At 35.8% G+C, this 23,845-nt stretch overlaps 1 protein-coding gene across 2 annotated transcripts in view; it reads left to right on the forward strand.

Moving 5' to 3' along the window:
- Positions 1–22,853, forward strand: part of LOC149845115 (beta-amylase 2, chloroplastic-like) — a 31,027-nt gene extending 8,174 nt beyond the window's left edge. Inside the window, exons 5-11 of one of the 2 annotated variants that reach the window (XR_016430170.1) lie at positions 3,887–4,081; positions 4,697–4,861; positions 20,282–20,542; positions 21,078–21,296; positions 21,758–21,977; positions 22,357–22,458; positions 22,677–22,853. Coding sequence is in view for 1 of the 2 variants with exons in the window: in XM_089995518.1 (XP_089851644.1) it covers positions 3,887–4,081; positions 4,697–4,861; positions 20,282–20,542; positions 21,078–21,296; positions 21,758–21,977; positions 22,677–22,747 (1,131 nt within the window). In the remaining variant the exon portion in view is untranslated. The remainder of the gene's footprint in view (positions 1–3,886; positions 4,082–4,696; positions 4,862–20,281; positions 20,543–21,077; positions 21,297–21,757; positions 21,978–22,356; positions 22,459–22,676) is intronic. The other variant, XM_089995518.1, reaches the window with a different exon arrangement.
- The last annotated feature ends 992 nt before the right edge of the window (positions 22,854–23,845 follow it).

Below are 23,845 nucleotides of genomic sequence, written 5' to 3' on the forward strand. Positions count from 1 at the left end.
AAGGCACTAGCAAACTAGAACATGACAACAAGCTTAAGCCTGTTTCAACTACATGACAATGCTTGTCTTCAGCAAGCCCATTTTGCTACTGCCTATGATGAGTGGAAATGCAGTGCATAATACCACAAGATTGTAAAAAGTCTTGCAAAAATCTGCCAGTAAATTCTCCACTACCATCACTTTGAAAATGTTGAATACAAGATCCCAATTGTTTTTCTACGATAAGCTTAAAATTCTTGAAGCACATAAAAGCATCAGATTTTCACTTTAATGGAAAAATCCAAGTAAACCAAGAGAATTTATCAACCAACGAAAAATAATATCTATATCCATTTCTAGAGATCACAGGAGATGGACCCCACAAATCAAAAGGCGATCTTGTGACTTTGCAATAAGACAATGTTCACATAACTTATTTAACAAATTTTTACTAGAGAAACTAAGTTTCAAATTTCAATAAATGCAACACTTTAGATTTGGGATGATCCAATCTTTTGTGCCATTGATCCAACAAAACTCGGACACCAATAGAAGTAAAAGCTTGAGTTGATAGCCAACCCTTATTCACCTCATCTATCTCGATAGGATATAAGCCATGCTCAATCGCATGGTTCGCAAACTTGGCGAGTCAACTTGTGACTTGGTTGAGTTGTCTTGTATCGGCCAGTAGCCGAGTCAAAAACTTGATAAGACTTGATAAGACTCGATAGAGACTAAATTGAGCTCAGCCGAGTCAATTGAGTCTCATCTACCTTCTTTTTTAGTAATGGCTAATTAAGTTCATTCTTAACAAGCTTAGCACTGCCCTTGCACCCAATTAGAACATGCCTCTTTTAATTTATATTGAATGTAGTTCTCATTTTTTAAGGTAGATTTTGCTTTCTAATTGAGTTTAACTAAGTCCATTCTCTTTTAAGCATTTAGGCACTGTTCTCGGACCCAATCAAGTTGCCTTATTTAACGGCTTAACTCTTTTTGTTGCATGGAGCTCACTAATTTTTAGGCATTTTTGCATTCTAATTAAATGTAATTAAGTCTATTGTTTTTTAATCACACTAGCCGTTACATCCAATTAAGCATGTTTTCTTTAATGGTCCATCACTTCATTTACAAGCTCAATATATAACGTCACTCCCATTTTCTGTCATATTTATTTCCCATAAATATAAGTTTTTTTTTTCTTTTAATTAGTGGAGAACTATGTCATATGGGTGCGGCAAAAAAAAGTATATATATATATTATATAATTTTTAAGTTTTATTAGTTAACAACATTAATGAGCCATTCACAGTTTTACAGTCTGAATTAGTTCATACTTACACATGCATGGCTTAATCTTTGAGATAAGCATATGACTACTGGCAGGATCAACCAGGTAGCATCCCTCGTAAACGTCGCAGCACTGGCTCGAAGGCCGGGCAACTGCGAATCGTCAACCGTCGATTCCGACATTGAAAATATTAGTGCAGGAAGGAGAGCTGTTTCGACTCCCCACCTGAGCCAACACATACTGAACATCCGAAAGCCCACATAGCGGCAGGGGAACCAACAATGACAGAACGTTGAAGTGTGGCCTGCCAAACCGCATGTCCAAGCCCTCTGGCAAGATGCACAAGAAACCTTGTAGTTGAGTCGTTAGCATCGAGTAGGGACACAATTCCGTTGCGGCAAAGGGAAAACAAACACAGAGACCCAAAAAAACACAAGCCGTGCGCACAACCATGTGCACGATGGACATGTTGAGAAGCCGAGCACCCAAGCACCTTGTGGCAAATTAGCACCGCTTGCAGCCACGACGACGTCGGGCCCCTCCCGGACATTCTAAGAGGGAGAGAGGGAAGACAGAGAGGAGAGGAGGAGAGCAGAGGGAGTCAGAGAGGAGAGGAGGAGAGCAAAGGGAGTCGGGGGCATACCTGAAGAGGTCCGGCGGAGCGGTCGGTGGAGGCGGCAGGGTCGGCGGAGAGCAGAGGGAGTCAGAGAGGAGATGAAGGGAGGATTAGGGTAAAAAAAAATTTCTCTAATCCTCCCCTCTGCAGCCCATTTCATCGGGCAGATTTTTTTTAATCTAAAAACTGGACCAAAATGACCCTAGGTTCATTGACCGCACCGAGGGTCGGGTTAACCGCACCGGGTGCTGCACGCGCACCCGCATCGCGTCGCATCGACGCAGGTGCGGCACCTGGTTGGCTGAATCCCTGTGGCATAGGTGGAGAAGCATGAAAGTTTTGAAATAATAGGTGCTTGTCCTATATATATATATATATACCTATAAAATGGGCACCGTGCTAAATGAAACATGCTATTGGATTTCTGGTGTTTTTTTTGAAATTCCGACCCCATAAATGTGTTCAACATGATTGATTTACTAGAAATCGACACTTGGATCATGTATTTTAGATGGATAAAATAGTATTTGGAGCCTTGAAAATTTTAGTCCATTCATTGGAATCAAAAGTTCCAAGAAGTGATTCTTATAAAAACAAGCATATAGAAAACATCAGTATGCTCATAATTTAAAAAAAACACCGAAAATCCAATAACATGTTTCATTCAGCACTGTGACCATTTTATAGCTTTTCATTTCCCTATATATATTACAATAAATCCGTATTTCAAGTAAATATATTTTTGAAAAAAGTTTTTATATTTACATAAAAAATGACTCGCCCAAGTCACCAAGTCAAGTGTGGCCGATCTGACACCGAGTCCCACGAATGCCAACCATTCTCAATTGGCCTTCTTAGAAGATCCTTCCTTGTTAACATGCCTACCAATTGGTCATATGCGTGATGTGGGTAAAATATTTGTTACTAATGAAGGTATGGGGCTAAAAGTCATAGATGCAAGTTGTAACAACTCAATCTGACTGACCACATTAATGTGTTCAATGTAGTTTTTTTCCTAAATATTGGACATTGGATTTCATTTTTCCAATGTAAATGCATTGATTTTTTGTCATGAAATTTTGGCACATTGTGAGCTATTGATTTTTAAAGCACTTGAAAAACCTGTTTATGTTACATCACATGATTCAGAACACATTTTCTACTTAAAAAAGCTTGTAGATTACATTTGTAAGGACTGCTCTACAAAAAATCAATAAAACAAGAAAATGAGGCGATCTCTACTCAATAGTTCCATGCATACATGCATACATGCATACATTCATACATTCATACATGCATACATGCATACATAGTAGATAGGTAGATATTGCACAGGGCTATGTCTTTCTTCCAATTCATTCAAATGTACACACAGACTCGCGCACACTCACTATCACAGAAGAGGCAAATCGTAAAAATCAAAATCTGAAATTAGATATAAAATGAAGTTTTTCAATATAACTAAGAACATGTATATAGCAAGTTTTCTTGTATATACCTTCTAATCTTGCTTAAAGAAAAGCTAACACAGAGTTTCTGTAAAAAACAGACCTCTTTCCGTTTGTATAGTGTGACTCTTTAGTGGACTGCATTTTTTTATCTGTGAAAACAATTACAGAGTTGAACGTTGGTGGACCGGCTTGTCATCCTAGGCTCTGAGGTAATTGTTACACCACAGAATTGTGAAACTGGTTTTGTTTATTGGTTTGTGGAAAAAATCAAATTAAAAAAGGGAAATTAGGAGGCTATCATGGGTTTGTTGGATTTTTTATTGGGAGTTTTTTCCATGTTCTTTATAACTTTAATCATTGTTACTACTATTGGAGGTCAGCATGCCTAATTGATGATTCCATTACTATGTGCATTGTTCCAAGGGAAAAAGAAAATGAAGAGTATTATCTTATTTCTTGACTGTCATAGATGGTTTTCCCTTTTTAAAGAAATCTTTACATAATGTTCCAAGTCTTTAGACACACCTTTCTATTCTGACATTGCTGCAGGTGGTGATGTCCTTTCATGAATGTGGGGGTAATATTGGTGATGATGTATGCATTCCCTTGCCTCACTGGATAGTGGAAATTGGAAGGTCAAATCCAGATATATTTTTCACAGATTGTGAGGGAAGGCGTAATCCTGAGTGTCTCACATGGGGAATTGACAAGGAAAGGGTTTTAAGAGGGCGATCAGCAGTTGAGGTATCGATATTCAGCAGTTTCATATATATGCTGACTTCTTGATTTATAGTCCTGGCATTATATTTTTATAAACACGTTGCTTGCAATATGCTTTCTTCATTTTTTCTAACATGAAAAGTGATATCAATCTGCCGATTTGACTGTTATCCTACAGTCTCTCTCTTAATGCTTCAATTATGGCGTTCTTAATTTAATGGTATGACTTCCCTTTTTTTGCTTTGTTTATGACTTGTGCACTTCTTCCTATTAATTTTTCAATGTATTTTGTTTCTTCTAAATGAAAAAAGTTTATTAAGCGTTATGGTTTCCTGCTTCTTGAAAATATGTTCTGGCCTTTTGAGGTTGTTCCGTTTTTCTGTTTTGTTGAAAAGCTGCATTTCATATTGTTATGTTACATATATTCCAAAATCTTAATTTTCTCACTGTAGCATAGTAAAATTTCTCCATTGATGATCTCACATTGTCATCAATATATTAGAATATTTTTTGTTGCAAACTGCAATCACTTGGTTATTCAAGCCATATGTAGGATTGATAGGGTCTGATCAGTGCATTCTGTCTGGCATATAACTATTCATACCAAGTATTTTGATATTGTTGATTGGTGTCATGTAGGTTTACTTTGACTACATGAGAAGTTTCTGTGTAGAATTTGATGAGTTTTTTGAGGATGGTGTCATTTCGGAGATTGAAATTGGTTTAGGTCCCTGTGGAGAGCTGCGTTATCCATCTTATCCTGTGAGGCATGGTTGGAGATATCCAGGGATTGGGGAATTCCAGGTAACTTGCAGCTATTTAGTTATATTTAACTCTTGCAATGCTATTATAGTTGTGCAACCAAGATGTCTTCCATGTCATCATTGGGGCCTCTACATGTAGTTGTTTGCTCTATTAGTTAACGTTCAATTTTCATTTGCTGATGTCACATAAACCATTGGAGCAAGGATGCTAGTGAGCCCCTTCAAGCTTAGTACTTCATTTGATTTCACTCCAATAGGGGACACCATTAGGATGTGAATCTTCATTGAAATTCGTGCAATACCCATGGATTTGATGAAGGTGGGAGAAATGGAAGAGAAGCTTGGGAAAAAGAGCCGCCACCTCTACTTTCTTTTCTTGGGTAGAGTTGCTTCCATTAGAAACTTTATTAATACGGAAGCCCTAAAAGTGTAAGATACAAAAGTGATAGGAACAATAAAGAATAAGCTGAAAATGTCCTCAATCAAGAAAAGAGAAGCTTGGGAAAAAGAGCTGCCACCTCCACTTTCTTTTCTTGGGTAGAGTTGCTTCCATTAGAAACTTTATTAATATAGAAGCCCTAAAAGTGTAAGATACAAAAGTGAAAGGAACAATAAAGAATAAGCTGACAATGTCCCCAATAAAAAAAATAATCACAAAATACAATGTATTATCCATCTTACAATATCATTATGTAAAACCAACTTTGTCAGTATCGTACTGTATCGTACGATACGGTATGATACATATCGTTATTATTTACTTTAATGATTTGATACACACTCGTATCGTGATATGAGTGTGTATCGTACGATATACCCCTGTTACCCTGTATTGTATGATACATGGTACGATACACTTCAGGTGCACTTTAAAAGGCCTTTTTTTTTGCTTTGGGTTTTAAAGACCTTCCTATGGCCGATTTCTCCACTTGTGTAGATGCCATTATAGGGAAATCCATGCACTCATAGGAGACTTGAGAGCGTTTTGGAGTCCGATTCTTGTGCAAGGAAGAGGCCTTTGTGGTTTTCTTGCGTAAGAGTGCATTTTCATCTAATTTCCACTCAAGGAAGTGAGATAAGTTAAAAAAATCTTCATTTTTGCTTCATTTGTATATGCTTGAACTTGAAGGAGGGTAAAGTCCTTTCTTTTTTTATGTTTTTAGAATATATTACTTTTAGTTTTTTACCCTTAATCCCATTTTTATGCCCTTAGAATTCAAAAATTGTCCTAAAGTGTGTTATTGAACATTGTTTTACATCTTTGTAATTATTAGATTTGGTAATCTATGCTCTAAGAGGTTGATGGAGGGTGGAGGTCTTGGAGGATGCCTCTCAAAGGATCCTACATTGAAATATTGGACACCAATTGACTTGAAAATGTGTTTGAAAGAAATAGTGAAGTGTAACTTTTGTGGTTTTATAATACATGAAGGATTGTATAGATTTAAATGACATATTGTGGGTCATAGCAACTCCATCATGAAATTATGTACACATCGCATTTCTTTTGATATTCGTGTTGAGATTTTTACTAGTCTTATAGAAGATGATAAAAGAAAGGCACGAGAACATGCAACATTTATGAGAGAGAAATTGTCAGAGGTGATCCCTGATTCAGAAGTCGAAAATGACCTATTATCATCTCAAGCCACTGAACAATGCAAGAAATGAAAGAAATCATTGAGCTGAAGTTTGATACTGAAGATGACTTTTATATATAGACATATGTTTATGATCTCTAGCTTGTATGCCTTTCCCTTTAGCATGGCATTCTGTAACTAAAAAATGTAACTTTAATTTTGTAAGGAGTTATGAAAACCTTTTGGCTTTCGAATGTATCATTATTTTGTCTTAGCTTATTGTATTTGTGGTGATTAGATTTATTAATGGCTCGACATCCCCAACGTGTTGATTAGTCAGTGTGGTCATCATGTGAGATTCATGACATTTATAGAGGGTGTGTGACTTGGAAATGTAGGTTTTGCCAAATATTGCTGCAAGAGGACTTGCACTGCATGCACGAGCATATTGCAGCAATTGGTAGAGGAACACCACAATTCCCATTGGCTACAAATGAAGCACACACTGAAATACGTGCTGTTATAGGAAAATTCAGAAATATGAATATTAGATTAAGGGAGTGAGCAACACAAGCAATGACATGCTACGTTAAGATGCATATCTTACTTTGGGCCTGACTGATATGGGTTATGATATGCTACTTACAACCTTGTGTAAAACAATTAAAAATAACAATCCTTTCCTTCAAGTTGGCGCTCTAGCATGATGTAAAATGATCGAAATACCTTTGCATGTGAAAAGTCCATTTTGTCCTTAATGTCTCAACATGCCCTCTCAAATTGTACATGATTTTCAAATATGTACAACTCGTACTTCAAGAATTGATGCCTTTGTTTTAAAAGTCCCTTTGTTAAAATGTTAACCATTTTATATTCTAAGTTAATGAACTTTGCTTCTATTTCTTTTGACTCCATTCTTTGACAAAAGTATAATCAATCTGAAAATGCTCGAACCTATTATGAATCATTGGATTTTGCACAAGAGCCAATGCACTTTGATTATCACAATACTTACAATCTGTTGGTACTCCTCACATCACCATTCTGGTTCTCTTTGAGCCACTTTGAGGTGTTGATGAGGTAAAAGTAGAAGAATAGAAATGTAGAGGACAAAAGGAGAAGAGCTGATCAAGAGAGAGTATTAGGGCACAACATAAAAGCTGCTTTCTCCTTCTACCTTCTACAACTTATACACATCATTTACAAAGAATAAGAGATGTGACCAAAATGCCCTTATAAACAAAAGTAAAGCCTACTTTACACAAATGTTAAAAAAGGAGAACTATGCCCTTTATAAAGAAAATAACTTCTTCAACACTCCCCCTCAAGTTGGGGAAAATATATCAAACATCCCAAACTTGTTGCTAATATCTGCAGTGTTGATTTATTTACACCCTTAGTTAAAATGTCTGCTAGTTGAAATTGAGTGCGAATGTGGCAGAGAACAACTTTGCTTTAACTTTCTCTTTTATAAATGACAATCCATCTTAATCTGCTTGGTTCTTTCATGGTAAAGTGGGTTGTCACAAAATAAAGAGATAGGTTAACTAAGTTCAACCTTCAACTTGAAAAGTAGTGATATTAACCATAAACCTTCACAAATACCTTCTACCATAGCATTATATTCAGCCTCTACACTTGACCTGACTACAACAGATTGTTTCTTGCTTTTTCATGAAACTAGATTTCCACCTACCGAAGCATAGTAGCCGGAAGTAGATCTTCTATCCTCAACAATCCTGCCCAATCAACATTGACATATATCTAAATATTGAAGTAATCATGATCGGAATACAAAATTCCTTTTCCTGGATTTTGCTTCAAGTATCTCCATATGAGCTTTTGTGGATGCTGTTAAAATGTATATACATATAATATGTATATATACAATATATATGCATGTATCTATATGTATACATACTTAAGTATGTATACATATTTGTATACGTATATACTGTATATGTATGTGTATACATATATATTATATATGTAAATATTATAACTAGTAACTAATTTTCTCTTTTTTCTTCTTTTTCTTTTTGCACTAGTCAACATACTGTTGACTAGTCAAATAGAGTTGGAACAGTCCCAACCAGGGTTTCCGGAAGCGCCTAGCTAAAAGGGGAAGCGCGCTTCGGAAGCGCGAAACGTCGCGCTTCCGAAGCGTGGGGGGAAGCGTCCCCCTTTTTTGGGAAGCGCGTTTCCCTTTAATGGGGGACGCGCTTCCCTTTAATGGGAAGCACGCTTCCCATCACGCTTCCCCCACGCTTCCCCCTCGCTTCCCCTGTTTTTTTTCAATTTTTTTGTATTTTTTATTTTTATTTTTTTCGCTTCCCCCTCGCTTCCGAGTCGCTTCCTAGGTCGCTTCCGAGACACTTCCCGAATCGGTCCTAAGTGGTTCCACGCTTCCCCGCTTCCTAAAATTTTGAAAGTGCCTCGCTTCCCGCTCCCACTTCCTCAACTGGCAACCATGGTCCCAACCGCTCTATTCGTAGCCGTTGGACTGTTCCAACAATTCTATTTGAGACTACCTCTTGGGTATAAATAGGGGTGAACCCCCTCATTATTTGCAATGATTTCTTTGCATTTTGGTGATTAATAAAATATATTTTGTATACTTTGTTGTGGAGAACCCCTTTTGTGGGTTTTTGTGCGTGTCCTTAGTGACACTTTTTGTGCTTGCCCATTTGATTTCTTGGTGAACATTTTGGTTCAGAATTGGAGGATCGTATTTTCTCACATGGTATAAGAGCAAGGTGCTCTTTGAGATTGAAGAAAATTCCTTGGCTCGTGAAATCGCGTCTCTCTCATGCTTATGTTGGTGGTTGCAAGACAAGCTTTCTTTCTTTTCCGTGAATCATCTCAAGTGTTTGTGTGATCATGTTGTGCTCTCTTAAAAGGTTGATTTGTTCATTGTGCTCGTTGATCTACTCAAAGTTCGTGAAAGTGGTGCTCGTACTTTTTGTGTTCTCTTTCTTGTCTCCTCTCTTTCTATCTCTTCTTACCTTTGTAAAAATAGGGATAAAAGTGTCACCATGATGCCCATGAAACTCAATGATACGAATTATGTTATGTGGTCTTCAATTATGAAGCATCATATTTGGGAAAAAGGGTTGTGGGGATTAATAGATGGTTTCAATCGAGAACCTAAACTAGTTCTCACTAAGGTGGACGGAGAACGAAAAAGAAACCCCTCTTTCCGATCTAAAGATATAGCTAATTATGAAAAAAGTGGAAAGAGTGGAGTAGGGTATGCCAAGATTATGTCTTGAATCATCAACAAAGTTGACATCAAAAAGTGCTATAGCCTTGTGAAATTAGAGCATGCCAACAATGCTTTGGGAATACCTCAAGAACATGTTTTCCCTTAAGGATATTGCACATGTGTACAATTTACATGACAAAGTTCAAACTATGACTCAAGGCAACAAAAATATTAGAGAATACTATAACGATTTATTCGAACTATGGGAATAACTGACCCTACTTGAACCAAAGTGTCATTCTCTCGAAGATATTGGGCTCTGCCAAAGGTAAATTGATGTATAATATTTTTACCAATTTGTGAATGGTTTGAGACTGGAATTTGAGTCTACTAAATCGTCTCTTTTGCATAGAGACAAAGTTCCCTCTATTGTTGATACAATAGAGGAACTAAGCATGGAAGAAAATAGGTTTAAGAAAAATTCTCTTAAGAATGATGAAGAATTCGTGTTGGCCGTCTTTAGGCCCAGATCTTACGCTCGTACTTATAGACCACCTCCCTTTGGAAAATAGACAAATGACTATGACAACAAAAGAAAATCATTTGTCATTATTGTCATGAACCAGGGCACATTAAACTTGTGTCCCAAGCTAAGGAGAAGGGATGAAACATACTATAGAAGAAAGTGGCTATGGTTGAAACACTTCAAGAGACTAAGGATGATGAGACCTCTCTGAAATGAAATGGGGATCTTCGAAACACGAGCTTAGATTAACAAGAGCAAGTGTCAAGAATGACACTAAAGCATAACCCTTAAAAAGGGTATAACTGGAAACAAAATAAAAATAAAAATGTATTCTTTATTGATATGAAAAACCAATTGCTTAAGAAGCATTGGAGTAAAATACAAGAGGGGCTGCACCCCTTTATATACACAGCTGAAAGAGGACTCAATAGAGCTGTTGGGCACAGTTCAACAGCTCTATTTAGAGCTGTTGGAATGTGTCAGTCCAACAGCTCTATTGCTAGTCAAGTCTGGACAGGACTTGACTAGCAACAGTCATTCTAGTTCAAACTGAACTAGATAACATAAAGACAAAATAAAAATAAAGGAAAAAAAATTACAGAAAAGAAAGAAATGAAAAATGTATTTATATATATATATATATAATATTATTATATATACATATATGTACAGTTTTACATTTTAACACTCCCCCTCAAACTTACGGTACAATGAGCGAAAGTTTGTCTAAGAGAAAGTAAAATCGGGGAGCAGCGAGAGGCTTTGTAAAGAAGTCTGCTAACTGATATTCTGAAGTGACATATGGCAGATCAATTATCCCGTGTAGATATTCCTCTCTGACGTAGTGACAATCCATTTCGATGTGTTTGGTGCGTTTGTGGAATGTTCTGTTACTGGCAATGTAGATCGCACTTTTGTTGTCACAACACATTTGTGAAGCCTTTGTTGCTTCAACTCCCATGTCAGCAAGCAGTCGTCGGAGCCAAACTACTTCCATGGTCGTGGTTGCCATGGCTCTGTATTCAGCTTCGGTGGATGAGAGAGATACTTTCTGCTGCTTTTTACACCTCCACGAGATTAATGATTCCCCTAAAAAGACACAAAAGCCAGTGGTTGAGTGTCTGTTATTGGGATCACCTCCCCAATCAGCATCAGTATATGCAATTAAATCAAGAGAAGAGGAGGAAGATAAGAAAAGTCTTCGTGAAAGAGAGGACTTGATGTATCTGATAATACGCATGACTGCTCCCATATGAACAGAAGTAGGAGCATGTTGAAATTGACTTGCTGTATGAACAACATGTGCTATATCTGGTCTGGTAATGAATAGATAGGAAAGTGCCCCGACAAGCTGTCTGTAAGGAGTAGGGTCTGCAAGAAGTTCTCCATCATCAATCTTCATTTTAACATTAACAACTTCTGGAGTGTCGACTTTCTTATCATCAGTAATACCAGACCTGAAAACAATATAAAAAACAAATTTAGTCTGAGATAATAAATATCCTCTAGGAGAATAAGCAACTTCAATGCCTAAAAAATATCTCAACAAGCCCAAATCAGTCATTTCAAAATGAGATTTAAGAAGTGTTTTGATTGTTTCAACTCCCTGTTTATCGCTTCCGGTGATGATCATATCATCCACATAGAGAAGAAGCACAATGATTCCTGCATCAGAATTCTTAATAAACAAAGCAGTGTCAGTTAAACAGAATTGAAAACCAATATCAATCATAACACGACTAAACCTATCATACCAAGCTTTTGGTGCTTGTTTAAGTCCATAAAGAGCTTTTTCTAAGCGAAGGACTTTACCCTTAGGAATACTTAGACCAGGAGGGGGTTCCATATATACTTCTTCAACTAGCTTTCCATTTAAAAAAGCATTTTTGACATCCATTTGAAAAATAGACCATTTTTTGATAGAAGCTAAGGCAATTAAGGTTCGGACAGTAGTCATACGAGCCACCGGAGCAAAGGTTTCTTCATAATCAATCCCATATTCTTGGGCATAACCTTTGGCTACTAAACGGGCTTTATATCTTTCAAGAGTACCATCACTCTTGGTTTTAATTTTATAAACCCATCGACATCCTATAGTTTTCTTCCCTGGAGGAAGATCTTGAATATTCCATGTAGAAGCCTTTTCAAGTGCATCTAATTCAGCTTTCATGGCTTCTATCCATTTGATATCATTTTTTGCTTGAAAATATGTGGATGGTTCTTCATATGAGTGAATTAATGCAATAACTGCCCTATATGTGGGTGAGAAAGACTCGTATGATACAAACTTTCCTGGAGGCCTCGAGATTCGGGTTGATTGTCTAGTTGGAATGTTAGAATATTTCTCAAGTGCACATGGAGGATTAGACTCTTGTCGCCTGGAATATTGAATACTAGTATCTCTATGAACTTCTTCATTTTCAACATTAAGATCAATAATTCTTTGATCATCATCAAAGTTACAGTCAAGGTCATATTCATTAGATGTTGATGTTAGATCTAGCAAAAAGGAGTACTCAGTGACGTCTTTTAATTTTCTAAAATCAAAGAAGCTCTCCTTTTCAAGAAAGGAAACATTTCTAGACACATATAGTTTATTATTTTTGAAGTCAAAACATTTATAACCTTTCTGGTTTTCAGCATATCCTAAAAAGGCACAGGGAATCGCACCAGGGGAAAGTTTATCATTTTTGTCAGTAAATATGAAACATTTGCACCCAAATATTCTTAGTCTAGAGTAGTCTGGAGAAATGTTCATAAGTTTTTCAATGGGAGTGATATTTTGTAACGAAGAAGATGGCATCCTATTAATGAGATATGTGGCAGTTAAGGCAGCTTCTGCCCAAAAGTCTTTCGGGACTTGATTTGCTATTAATAAAGTCCTAGTGGTTTCTATAATATGGCGATGTTTTCGTTCTGCCAGTCCATTTTGTTGAGGTGTATAAGGACAAGATCTTTGATGTGTGATGCCATGCAATTTAAGATAATTTTGAAAATCTGTGGATAAGAACTCTCCCCCTGAATCTGTGTGAAAAATAGTAATATCATTTTGAAACTTGTTTTTAACCATATTATGAAAAGTTTGAAAGTATGAAAATACTTCAGACTTATGTTTGAGAAAGTACATCCACGTATGTCGGGAGAAATCATCGACAAAAATAACATAGTAAACAAATCCTCCTTTAGAAATTACTGGTGCAGGACCCCAAACATCCGAGTGTATTAATTCAAGTGGTCTTGAAGAGAAAAAGGTTCTGTTCTGAAATGGTAATCTTTTCATTTTGCCGAGAATACAATCTTTACAATCAAATGATTCAGAGTTACAAAATTTTCCTAGATTTGGAAAATGTTGGATTTTGGCTATATGTGGGTGACCAAGTCTCTTATGCCACAGTTCCAACTCTATTTTTTGAATATTATAACAAAAAGCTTTCTTCGGCATTTCCAAAAAATCCATGTAATAGAGTCCTCCTTCTCTATGGCCTTCCCCAATCAGCTTGCCTGACTGACGATCCTGTACCCAACAACCATGAGAAGAAAAAGAAATATTACACCCATAATCAGAAATTTGAGATACAGATAAAAGATTTAAATTTAATTTGGGAACATGTCTAATTTCTGGAATAATTTTTTTTTTTGTTTTATAAATTTTTTCAAAATTTCCTATTTCTTCTATTTCAAGAGAAGTCCCATCAGCAGTAAAGACCTTTGACACACTTGTTTTATTTTTAACACATTTGGATAGACTTTGATTATTTAGGGTCATATGAAAAGATGCACCAGAGTCAAGAAGCCAAGAAATTTTACCTAGATCAGAAAAAGATGAGGCTGCTGCGCCGGTTGAAGCTTCAGATGATGAAGAGGCACCTTTGATGAGAGGCTGAAGAATCTCCATTAGTTGGGCCAGGGAAATTGGTGCATCCTGATCTTTAGGCTCCGATCCAGCAATTGCAGCTTTTTTTTCTCTCAGCTCCTTAAGTTTGGGACATTGTGGCCTATAGTGTCCCGGTTCATGACAGTGATGACAAATAACTTTCTTCTTATCATAGTCACCTTTTTGTCGGTTAAAGTGAGGAGGCCTATATGATCGAACATGATTCCCTGGTCTAGACACGGCTAAAACGGAATCATCTTCAATTTTTAAAGAACCTTTCCGGAGACGATTTTCTTCCATTGTTAACTCTTCAATAGTTTCAACAATAGAAGGAATTTTTCCCCGGTGAAGTAGGGCCGATTTAGTGGTTTCAAATTCCGGCCTTAATCCAGTGATAAACTGGTAAAAATGTTTGGCATCGAGTTGTTTCTGACGAAGCTCGATGTCTTCGGCACAATGCCACTTTGGTTCTAAAAGAGAAAGTTCTTCCCAAAGTTCGGACAACCCATTGTAATATTCACGAATAGTTTTGTCTCCTTGTGTCATCATTCGAACTTTTTCTTGGAGGTTGCACACGTGTGCAATATCTTTAAGGGAATACATATTCTTAAGGTATTCCCATGCCTTATCGGCATGATCAAATTTAGCAAGACTTGAGCATTTTTTAATGTCAACGCTATTGATAAGCCATGACATTATCTTCGCATGAGATATTCTCCATTCTTTCCATTTCTTCTCGTATGAGGCAATAGCCTTGATTTTCTCTTCTTCCGATAGAGGGACCTCTTTATCTCCCTCCTTTTTAGTAAGAGATAGCTTAGGTTCCGAATTGGAACCATCCACAATCCCCCATAAGCCTTTTCCCCATATATGGTGCTTCATGATTGAAGCCCATGTTACATAGTTCGTATCGCTTAGTTTCATAGGCATGATGGTGACTTTATCATTGTCATCCATCGATTACAAGGAGAGAATGAATAGGGATAGAAGAGAAACAAGAAGGAAAATGAAAAAGAAAGAAAAAAAAAACAATACAACAAGATGTGAAATCTTCTCCAATGAAGTGATAAAACACTTCTCTTCAAGTGGCGAACACTTTTGCAAACGGGCACGAAAACCGAGGCAGCTTTTCTTCAAGATTTAGTACTTCCACGGCTCTGATACCATGAAATGAAATGGGGATCTTCGAAACACGAGCTTAGATTAACAAGAGAAAGTGTCAAGAATGACACTAAAGCATAACCCTTAAAAAGGGTATAACTGGAAACAAAATAAAAATAAAAATGTATTCTTTATTGATATGAAAAACCAATTGCTTAAGAAGCATTGGAGTAAAATACAAGAGGGGCTGCACCCCTTTATATACACAGCTGAAAGAGGACTCAATAGAGCTGTTGGGCACAGTCCAACAGCTCTATTTAGAGCTGTTGGAATGTGTCAGTCCAACAGCTCTATTAAGAGCTGTTGGACTGTGTCAGTCCAACAACTCTATTGCTAGTCAAGTCTGGACAGGACTTGACTAGCAACAGTCATTCTAGTTCAAACTGAACTAGATGACATAAAGACAAAAAATAAAAATAAAGGAAAAAAAATTACAGAAAAGAAAGAAATGAAAAATGTATTTATATATATATAATAATATAATATTATTATATATACATATATGTACAGTTTTACATTTTAACACTCTCAAGATACATTCATTGGAATAATTAAATCCTTATCTCAATTAGTGGAAGCTCTTCAACCTTTTATAGGATCTTCTTTTTCAACTGGAGCAACGATCTCATCCTACACCAACCCCGGTAAATTTTATTGGTTTCTTGATTTTGGTCTATCTTTTCACATTACCTCAAATCATGATATTTTATCCAAATGTTGTAATAACTCAAGCATGCCAAATGTTTTCGCTGTCGATGGTACATCTCTTGAAATCAAAGGAATAGGAAATTTTGAGAAAAATCTTTCAAATAAAAAAAATTCAAAAATTAAATACATTCTCAAATTAAATTTAAATATTCTATCTGTCTCCCAAATATCTGATTATGGTTGTAATATCTCATTCTCTTCGAATGAATGTTGGGTGCAGGATTGCTAGTTAGGAAAGTTGATTGGGTAAGGCCATAAAAGAGGTATCTACTATGTGGTTTTTTTGGAGATACCCAAAGATACATTTTGTTGTAATGTCCAAAAATTGGATTTAAATTTATGGCATATAAGATTAGGACATCCCAATGTATCAAAAATTCAATATTTTTCAAGATTAGAAAAAAAATGTAATACTAATGACTTGTGAAGATTGTGTTCTTGGAAAGATGATGAGATTACCATTTAATAATAGAACTTTTATTTTTTCTAAACTACTTGAGTTAGTTCTTTCGGATGTTTGGGGTTCTGTGCCAGTTATGTCTAAAAATGGATATGCATATTATGTTATATTTGTGGATGAATTCACTAGATATACTTGCATTTACTTAAACATAAATTTGAAGTTTTTTCTTTTAAAACTTTCATATGTTGGTTAAAAATAAATTTAGTAATGATATTTATATATTTTACTGCACTTGGATGGTTTGTGCCTTGTGGTTGTGATATTTCTTAAGACTCATGGTTCCTTAATGAACATTATCTTGTTTTTTATATCATGTTACTTCATATGAGTTTTAATTTTTGTGCTTTTTGCATACTTGGTATTAATAAAATTTGTGTGTTTTTTTAGAACCTTCCCTGTGTTTTCCCTTTGTGGGTTTTGAAAGTATACTCTTTGTGGTTCACTTTTGTCCTTGTCCATTTTATATCTATTGATGGACATTTTTGTTAGACTTTCATTGGTGGGACATTTTCTCTTGTCATATGATTGCATTTATTGCATACTTTTACTAAACTTATTTGAGGATTTCACTTGACTTGAAATTTTTGTCTAGGTTCTTGTTCCTTGGAATGTGTCTTTCAAGGATTTCCTATTTGCCTCTTTATATGGCTTTGTTAGTTCATCACTCTTGTTTTGATACATCAATTATTATTTGTTCGGCCTTATTGAGGAGAGTTGTATGCACTTCTGTGTTGTAGAACCAGAGTTAATTTTTGAGGTGAGTTATGTCATATGTGTGCACCTCTGTCTTGTCAGTATAGATTGTCAATATTTTTGGCTCTGACTGATAGTTGATTGACCTTTGGTTCTATGAGTGTGTTGTATCACTCAGTTGTTTTTTTTATGCACCTCGGTGTTGTGGAACTAGAGTTGTTGAGGTGAGTTATGTGTGCGCCTTTGTCTTCTTGTCAGTATAGATTGCCAATATTTTTGGTTTTGAGTGACAGTTGATTGACATCTGAATCTGTTGTATCACTCAATTGTTTTTGTGCTCGATGTTGTGGAACCATAGTTGGTTGTTGAGGTGAGTTATGTGTGCACCTCTATCTTATTGTTAGTATAGATTGCCAAATTTATGGATGTTGTATTGACACTTGTCTTGGTTCTGACTGATAGTTGATTGACCTCTGGTTATATGAGTGAGTTATATCACTCAATTGTTTATTTGACCTTTATTGTTTATTGGATGCTCGTATCACTTTTTGTTAGTGATGGCTCTATTGTTATTGCTTGTGACCATTTTTTGATCTTTGGATTAAGTCTCATATTATTGCAAAATTTATTGCTTTGATTTGAATATTGTTTTCAAATCTTGTTCCTTATTGACATCAATTTGTCTTCATTACAATATATTTGCCCATCTTGCTTTCTCCACTCTTCCCTTTTATTTGAGTGATGTTTTTGGATAAGATATTTTTTTATCAGTTTTACAACCATGGTTGTGGTGAGTTATGTGCACCCATTGTAGCTGAAGTTATTATTTGCGGTTTTACAATCATTTGTGAGGTGAGGGATGTGCACCTCTTGTGGTTGTAACTAGTTTGTATTGTCAGATAGCCAGTGTTGCTGGTGCATGGTCACTGGTATAGTTATTGTTGACATTTGTGTTTGATCTCTTGTCTTATGTGCTGATACACTTGAATTTTGGGTTGGAGGTCAAAGAGGTGGTTGCTTGTGGTGAGCTAATTGGGGTTTAGATTTGCAAATATCATTCATTTTGTTATAATTTATTGAATGTAGGATTTTAAAAATCTCTCCATGAACTTTCTAATCTTTTTGGCTGCTTGTTTTTCTTGTATGGAAAATATTTATTTATTGAAAAAAATTTCATGCATTATTATGTGCATTGAATATGCTTTAATTGCATATTGGATATATATGTTAAAGATATTTAGATTTGTTTCATGTTGGTTATCTTGCATTTTTTTGATGAATTTAATTAATTCTTGTTTTTTGTGAGGTCCTTTGAGTTGTTATATTTAATATATTTGTTGTCGTATGAGTTGTATCTTATTTGAAATATGTTCAAAATTTATGTTTTCTTGAAAAATATGGTGTTCTTATGATTATAGTTGTCTAATTGTGAAATTCTTAAAAATTGATTTTGAAGTATATTCTTTGTGTTTATCCCTAATGGCTATTGGACCTTGCTTGAATTGTTACTAATGTTTGTAAAATCTCAAAATTATTGCTTAAGGTACATATCTTATTCATTTTTAAAATTGTTTAATTTTATATTATCTGTATGTTTTGTTGAGGAACTTAACCATCCTCTTTTCATATATATGAATTAATCATATTTATTCTTGCTCAAAATATATATATATATATATATTTGTTTTGAATCTAAATACATGTATTTTATATATATTTTTAAACGGTTGGGTTAAAACGTTTTTTGTTTAATAACGATTTGGTAAGAATATCTTCCTTTGTGTAGTTAGAACCTTTGTTTTGTTCTCTCTATGGGTTGAAAAAGAAATTATATCTTTGATGCATCATGAAGATGGAGATAGCTGATGGAGGCATTTAGAGAAGATTGTCATTGAAGACTTGGATCTTTCAATTTGTTTTTTTTTGTACTTTCAAACTTTCGGTGTTTACACCGTAAGTTTGAGGGGGGTATATATATATATATATATATATATATATATAATTTTGTTGTATCAAGTCATGCCCATCAGGGGCATTCTAGTTTTTTTACTTTTGGTATATAGGTCTGTCTTATAGGGACAATTTTGTTTTTATTTTTATTTTTTATATTTTTTGTAATTGCCTTGGCTTTGAGGTGCTCTTTTATTTAGGTTCTTTTTGGACTAGTCAACATAGAGTTGACTAGTCAATAGAGTTGTTGGAACCATAGTTTAAAAACTTGTCGGGTCAACCCAGTGACTCGGTTGACTCAGCCCGGATCACCTGGGTAAAAAATGAGTACAAACTCGTTTTGTACAAAACTCGGTCTAGTCACTGAGTTGACCTGGCTGAGTCATGGACGAGTCAGCCGAGTCATGAGCGAGTCATGCATATATACATATATTTTATATACAATTACATATATTATATGAAATATACTATAAATATTATGTATATTATATATAAAAATATGGTTATACATATATTAATAAAATTATACATTAAATACATTATAAAAATATCATATAATGCATATTATATAACATATTGATAAAATACTATAAAATATACATGCTATATACATATATTTATATATTTTATATAAAATATAAAGTTAACATGACCCAACCGAGTGATCGAGTTGACCCGGCTGAGTCACGGGCCACTCTAGAACGCGCTGAGTCGACAAGTTTTTAAACCATGGTTGGAACAGTCCAACAACTCATTTTCTAGTTGTTGGACTGTTCCAACAGCTCTATTGAGACTATCTCTTGTGTATAAATAGGGGTAAAAAACCCCATTTGTTTCTAATTCTTTTCTTACGCATTCTACTCAATAAAGATAATATTTTTTTTATGTTCTTGTGTTGTTATTTTGACTCTTTGAAGTCTTGTATGTGCGCTTTGTGCCTTAGTGTTTTTCTTTTTGTTCTTTATTGGACTTGTAATAGTGCTTGTGCACTTTGTATTTGTTTTTCTGCATATTTAGGATGGTATTCACAAGAATGTCATGGTCGCTATTTACTTTAAATTGGGCCAAGCTTCTTGTATTTTTCATAAATCATTTGGTCAGTTGATGTTTTTAATGACGAAGAAAAGATCCATCTGTTAAAATTCAAATCATCAAAACGAGTTGATCCATGAATAGATCGTAGTTTTTTTTCTTTTCTTTTGGCATCTTTTATTTGTGGTAGACTTTATTTGTTGCAAATCTCTGTGGATATGTCTATTTGTCCTGTTTTTATTGATTTTCTCATTGCCTTTGCCTGCAGTGTTATGATCAATATTTATTAAAAAGTTTGAGAAAGGCTGCTGAGAAGAGGGGTCATTCTTTCTGGGCAAGAGGACCAGACAATGCAGGAACATATAATTCACAACCACAAGAGACTGGATTCTTCTGTGATGGAGGTGATTATGACAGCTACTATGGGAGATTCTTCCTTGGTTGGTGTTCTCGAGTTTTAATTGATCATGCAGACCATGTACTGTCTCTTGCAAGATTGGCATTTGGAGGCACCTCTATTGCGGTAAAAGTACGTAAATTTTTGTGCTAGTTTTTCTTTATACCCATTCAAACTTTTTATTTTGTGAAGTCTTCTTTGGCTAAGATAACTAGTTGACTATCTTGACATTTTTCTGATAAGAGAAAAGATATATTCCTTCATCATTTGTTCTGGTTGTCTGACATTCCAGTGTGTAGTAAGTCCAATGGATCGGGTATACCGAAACTCACCCAAATAACTAGTTGCAGGATTCAGGTTTGAGTTCCAGTTTTGTTGGGTCAAGAAAATGAAATCCCAAATCCGGTTCCATATAATTTAAGGAGCCTGCATTTGCTAAAAGTACATATAAATTACTTGGGTCAAGCCGGGTTGGGTTGGATATCTGGAAAGAATCTGAACTGAAGCCAGACCTGCATAGTGCATATTACTCGGGTTAGCTTCAGGTTAACCAGGATAATATTCTGGTCAGCATTTTTCATGCCCCAAGTCAGTGGCAGCTTTGTCTCTCTCTCACAGACACACACACACAATTTATGTGGCCAACACTGTGCACTTTGATGAACAGCTATCCGGTGTCCATTGGTGGTACAAAACTGCAAGCCATGCTGCTGAGCTGACTGCTGGGTTCTACAACCCTTCCAATCATGATGGCTATGCTCCGGTTGCACAGATGCTGAAGAAACATGATGCCACACTTAATTTTACATATGTGGAGTTGCGCACACTGGACCATCAAGATGACTTTCCAGAGGCATTGGCAGATCCTGAAGGATTGATCTGGCAAGTGAGTAGTTGCATCCTTTTACTATTGCATAGTTCCCTTGTTAAAGCACTAAGGTTGCATTCTTTCCACATTCACCTAATTGGGGAATGATGATGACTTAAGATCTCTCAGCTGGAGTGGGGGGAGAACCCCATGACAGTGGAGATTATAAACTTGATCAACTTGGCTTTGTGAGACCCTAATTTAATGTTGTGAATTTTTTTTGGGTATTCCACTTTGTTCGATTTTCAAGTCTTCAGTTTTAATCATTGGTAAAGATTTAAACTTTATCTTGGAGGTGCACACATTTAATATTTTTACATTCATTTTTTAAAGGTAAGTTTTTCATTGCTGACGAAAACCAGAACTATTCTTTTCATCATAGTTTGAGGAAGAGCTAAGCATTTTAGGTCTGTCCTTTTTTTGTTTTCCTTTCATTACTGCAAGAGAAGAATGTGTATTTATTGTTATGAGTGTTTCAGGTGCTGAATGCTGCTTGGGATGTTAGCATACACGTGGCTAGTGAGAATGCTTTGCCATGTTATGATAGAGATGGTTTTGACAAGATTTTAGAGAATGCAAAACCTCTAAATGATCCTGATAAAAGGCATTTGTCTGCATTCACCTACCTTAGACTGGGCCCAGCTCTGATGGAGAGACACAACTTCTTAGAGTTTGAGCGCTTTGTGAGGAGAATGCATGGTAAATACTATTTTGTTATCTTCCCTTTACCTTTAACCATACTGGTGTGCAAAAGTATTAAATGAATACGGAACATGCGCTCTTGAGAGGAAGGAGTTTAGTATATGTGGTAGTTTTTTTCCTTCCTAGTTTACTCTCAGGCATCTTATTCTCTAGGATGCCAGAAGCCACAGTTGCTTCTTGAGGTTATATATATATATATATATATATATATATATATATATATATATATATATATATATATATAGAGAGAGAGAGAGAGAGAGAGAGAGAGAGATTTTCTGGCTTGTGCATGCGTGTGTGTGTGCCCATGTGTGGGTGTTTTCGTGAGGTTCTGGGTTAAGTTTAATAAAGTTTACCCTTTTTTCTTGCATGAAAGGCTTATCAATAAGTTGAGTGATACCCAATGTAGCTGTCATCGCAAGTGCTTGATTGCTTGCTGCGTCTCTGACTGATGCTGCTATCAATTTCTGTGCTCTTGGTAGGTATTCGCTTTCTGAATTACTCTTTTGTTGTTATCTTGTGCCTTTAATAGTTTTCCCTGTTTGCACATTTTGGGAAAAAGCAAGTCCTTTTCATTCATTTCATTTTCAGACTTTTCTTGCTTATTTTGCAAGCAAACCAATTATCTCTCATTAAGTACTTTGATTTTGCTTCTGAAAAACGAAAGCTGACTCATGATGGCTTTCTGATTTACAGGGGAGCAGATGCTTGGCCCCAACCATAAACAGAAGGGTACGAGGTTCCCCACATACGCTAAGTCAAATTAGAGGATTTTTTTCCTTTTATTTTCACCCTACAAGATGCTTGAGAATCTTAATGACCTCCCATTTGTAAAGAAATTTGCAGCCTCAATAGAAAAGTTTAATTTTTCTGTCAGTAAATCCCAAACTTTGTCTAAGATGGTATATGACGATGGTGCGTACGTGTGTTGGACCGCTAAGTGCTGCTCTGTATTCCTGTGTTCTCTCTACTGTTTCTTACCGTTCCATGCGCTGATCTGGTGGTATCTCTGTAATCCTATCCTTCTCCAACATCAACTGTTCTAAATAGTACGTATGAAGCCAACAAGAACGACCACGGAAAAGATACAGAAAAAATAATAATACAGTAATACTAAAATTACAAGCATATTGAAATTTAGGCTCTCAGGGAGCCTTCAATCAGAGGTTGTGTTGCGGTTTCCGCCATGCTCTCACACTCTTGCTATTTGGGATCTGTGGTGTTGCTGAAATAATGAGTTGGGACTGGTGTTGGCAGGTCCAACACCACATTTCAACCCCTTTCACGAGGATGTTTTTGGCAACTCCATCTCAACATCACGTCACGCATTGACAAATCGATCTTTTGGTAACACACTGAACCGTGTTTCATCCCATTGCAAGGCACCCAAACATAGCCTTAGTGTAACGCCCCAAAAATTCAGGACTTGTAACTTTTAGAATAGTTTAGAAAGCTTTGAAATCATACAATAATCAGAGTTTAAATAGTACTTCAGCGGAAAATGATATTTTTAAAACCACAAGTCAATGGACCTTGAGCGCATTACATCGTAAACTTTCTTTTGCCGAATTCCGCACAACTATTGAAATCAAATGGTTTTGAAATGCATTTTCAATAATTGAGAATTTGTTCGTGGGATTTTACAACTCGTTATATTTGTTGAAACCAGAAGAAGTTTACTAAAACAGTTTTAGTAACTCAAGGTTTAATAAAAAAAGAAATTTTGAAATACACTTTATACCAAATTTACCAACATGTCCTCAGGAGCGAAACGTCAGGGAAAGAGCTCTATTTTGATCTTATCACGCCATCGTGTCATCGCAGAGTGTATCACTTATACATCACCTGCCCATAAAATGGGTCAG

Source organism: Nuphar pumila, chromosome 2, assembly GCF_984573655.1.
Source record: "Nuphar pumila chromosome 2, dmNupPumi1.hap1.1, whole genome shotgun sequence".
In the NCBI taxonomy this organism is placed as follows: domain Eukaryota; kingdom Viridiplantae; phylum Streptophyta; class Magnoliopsida; order Nymphaeales; family Nymphaeaceae; genus Nuphar; species Nuphar pumila.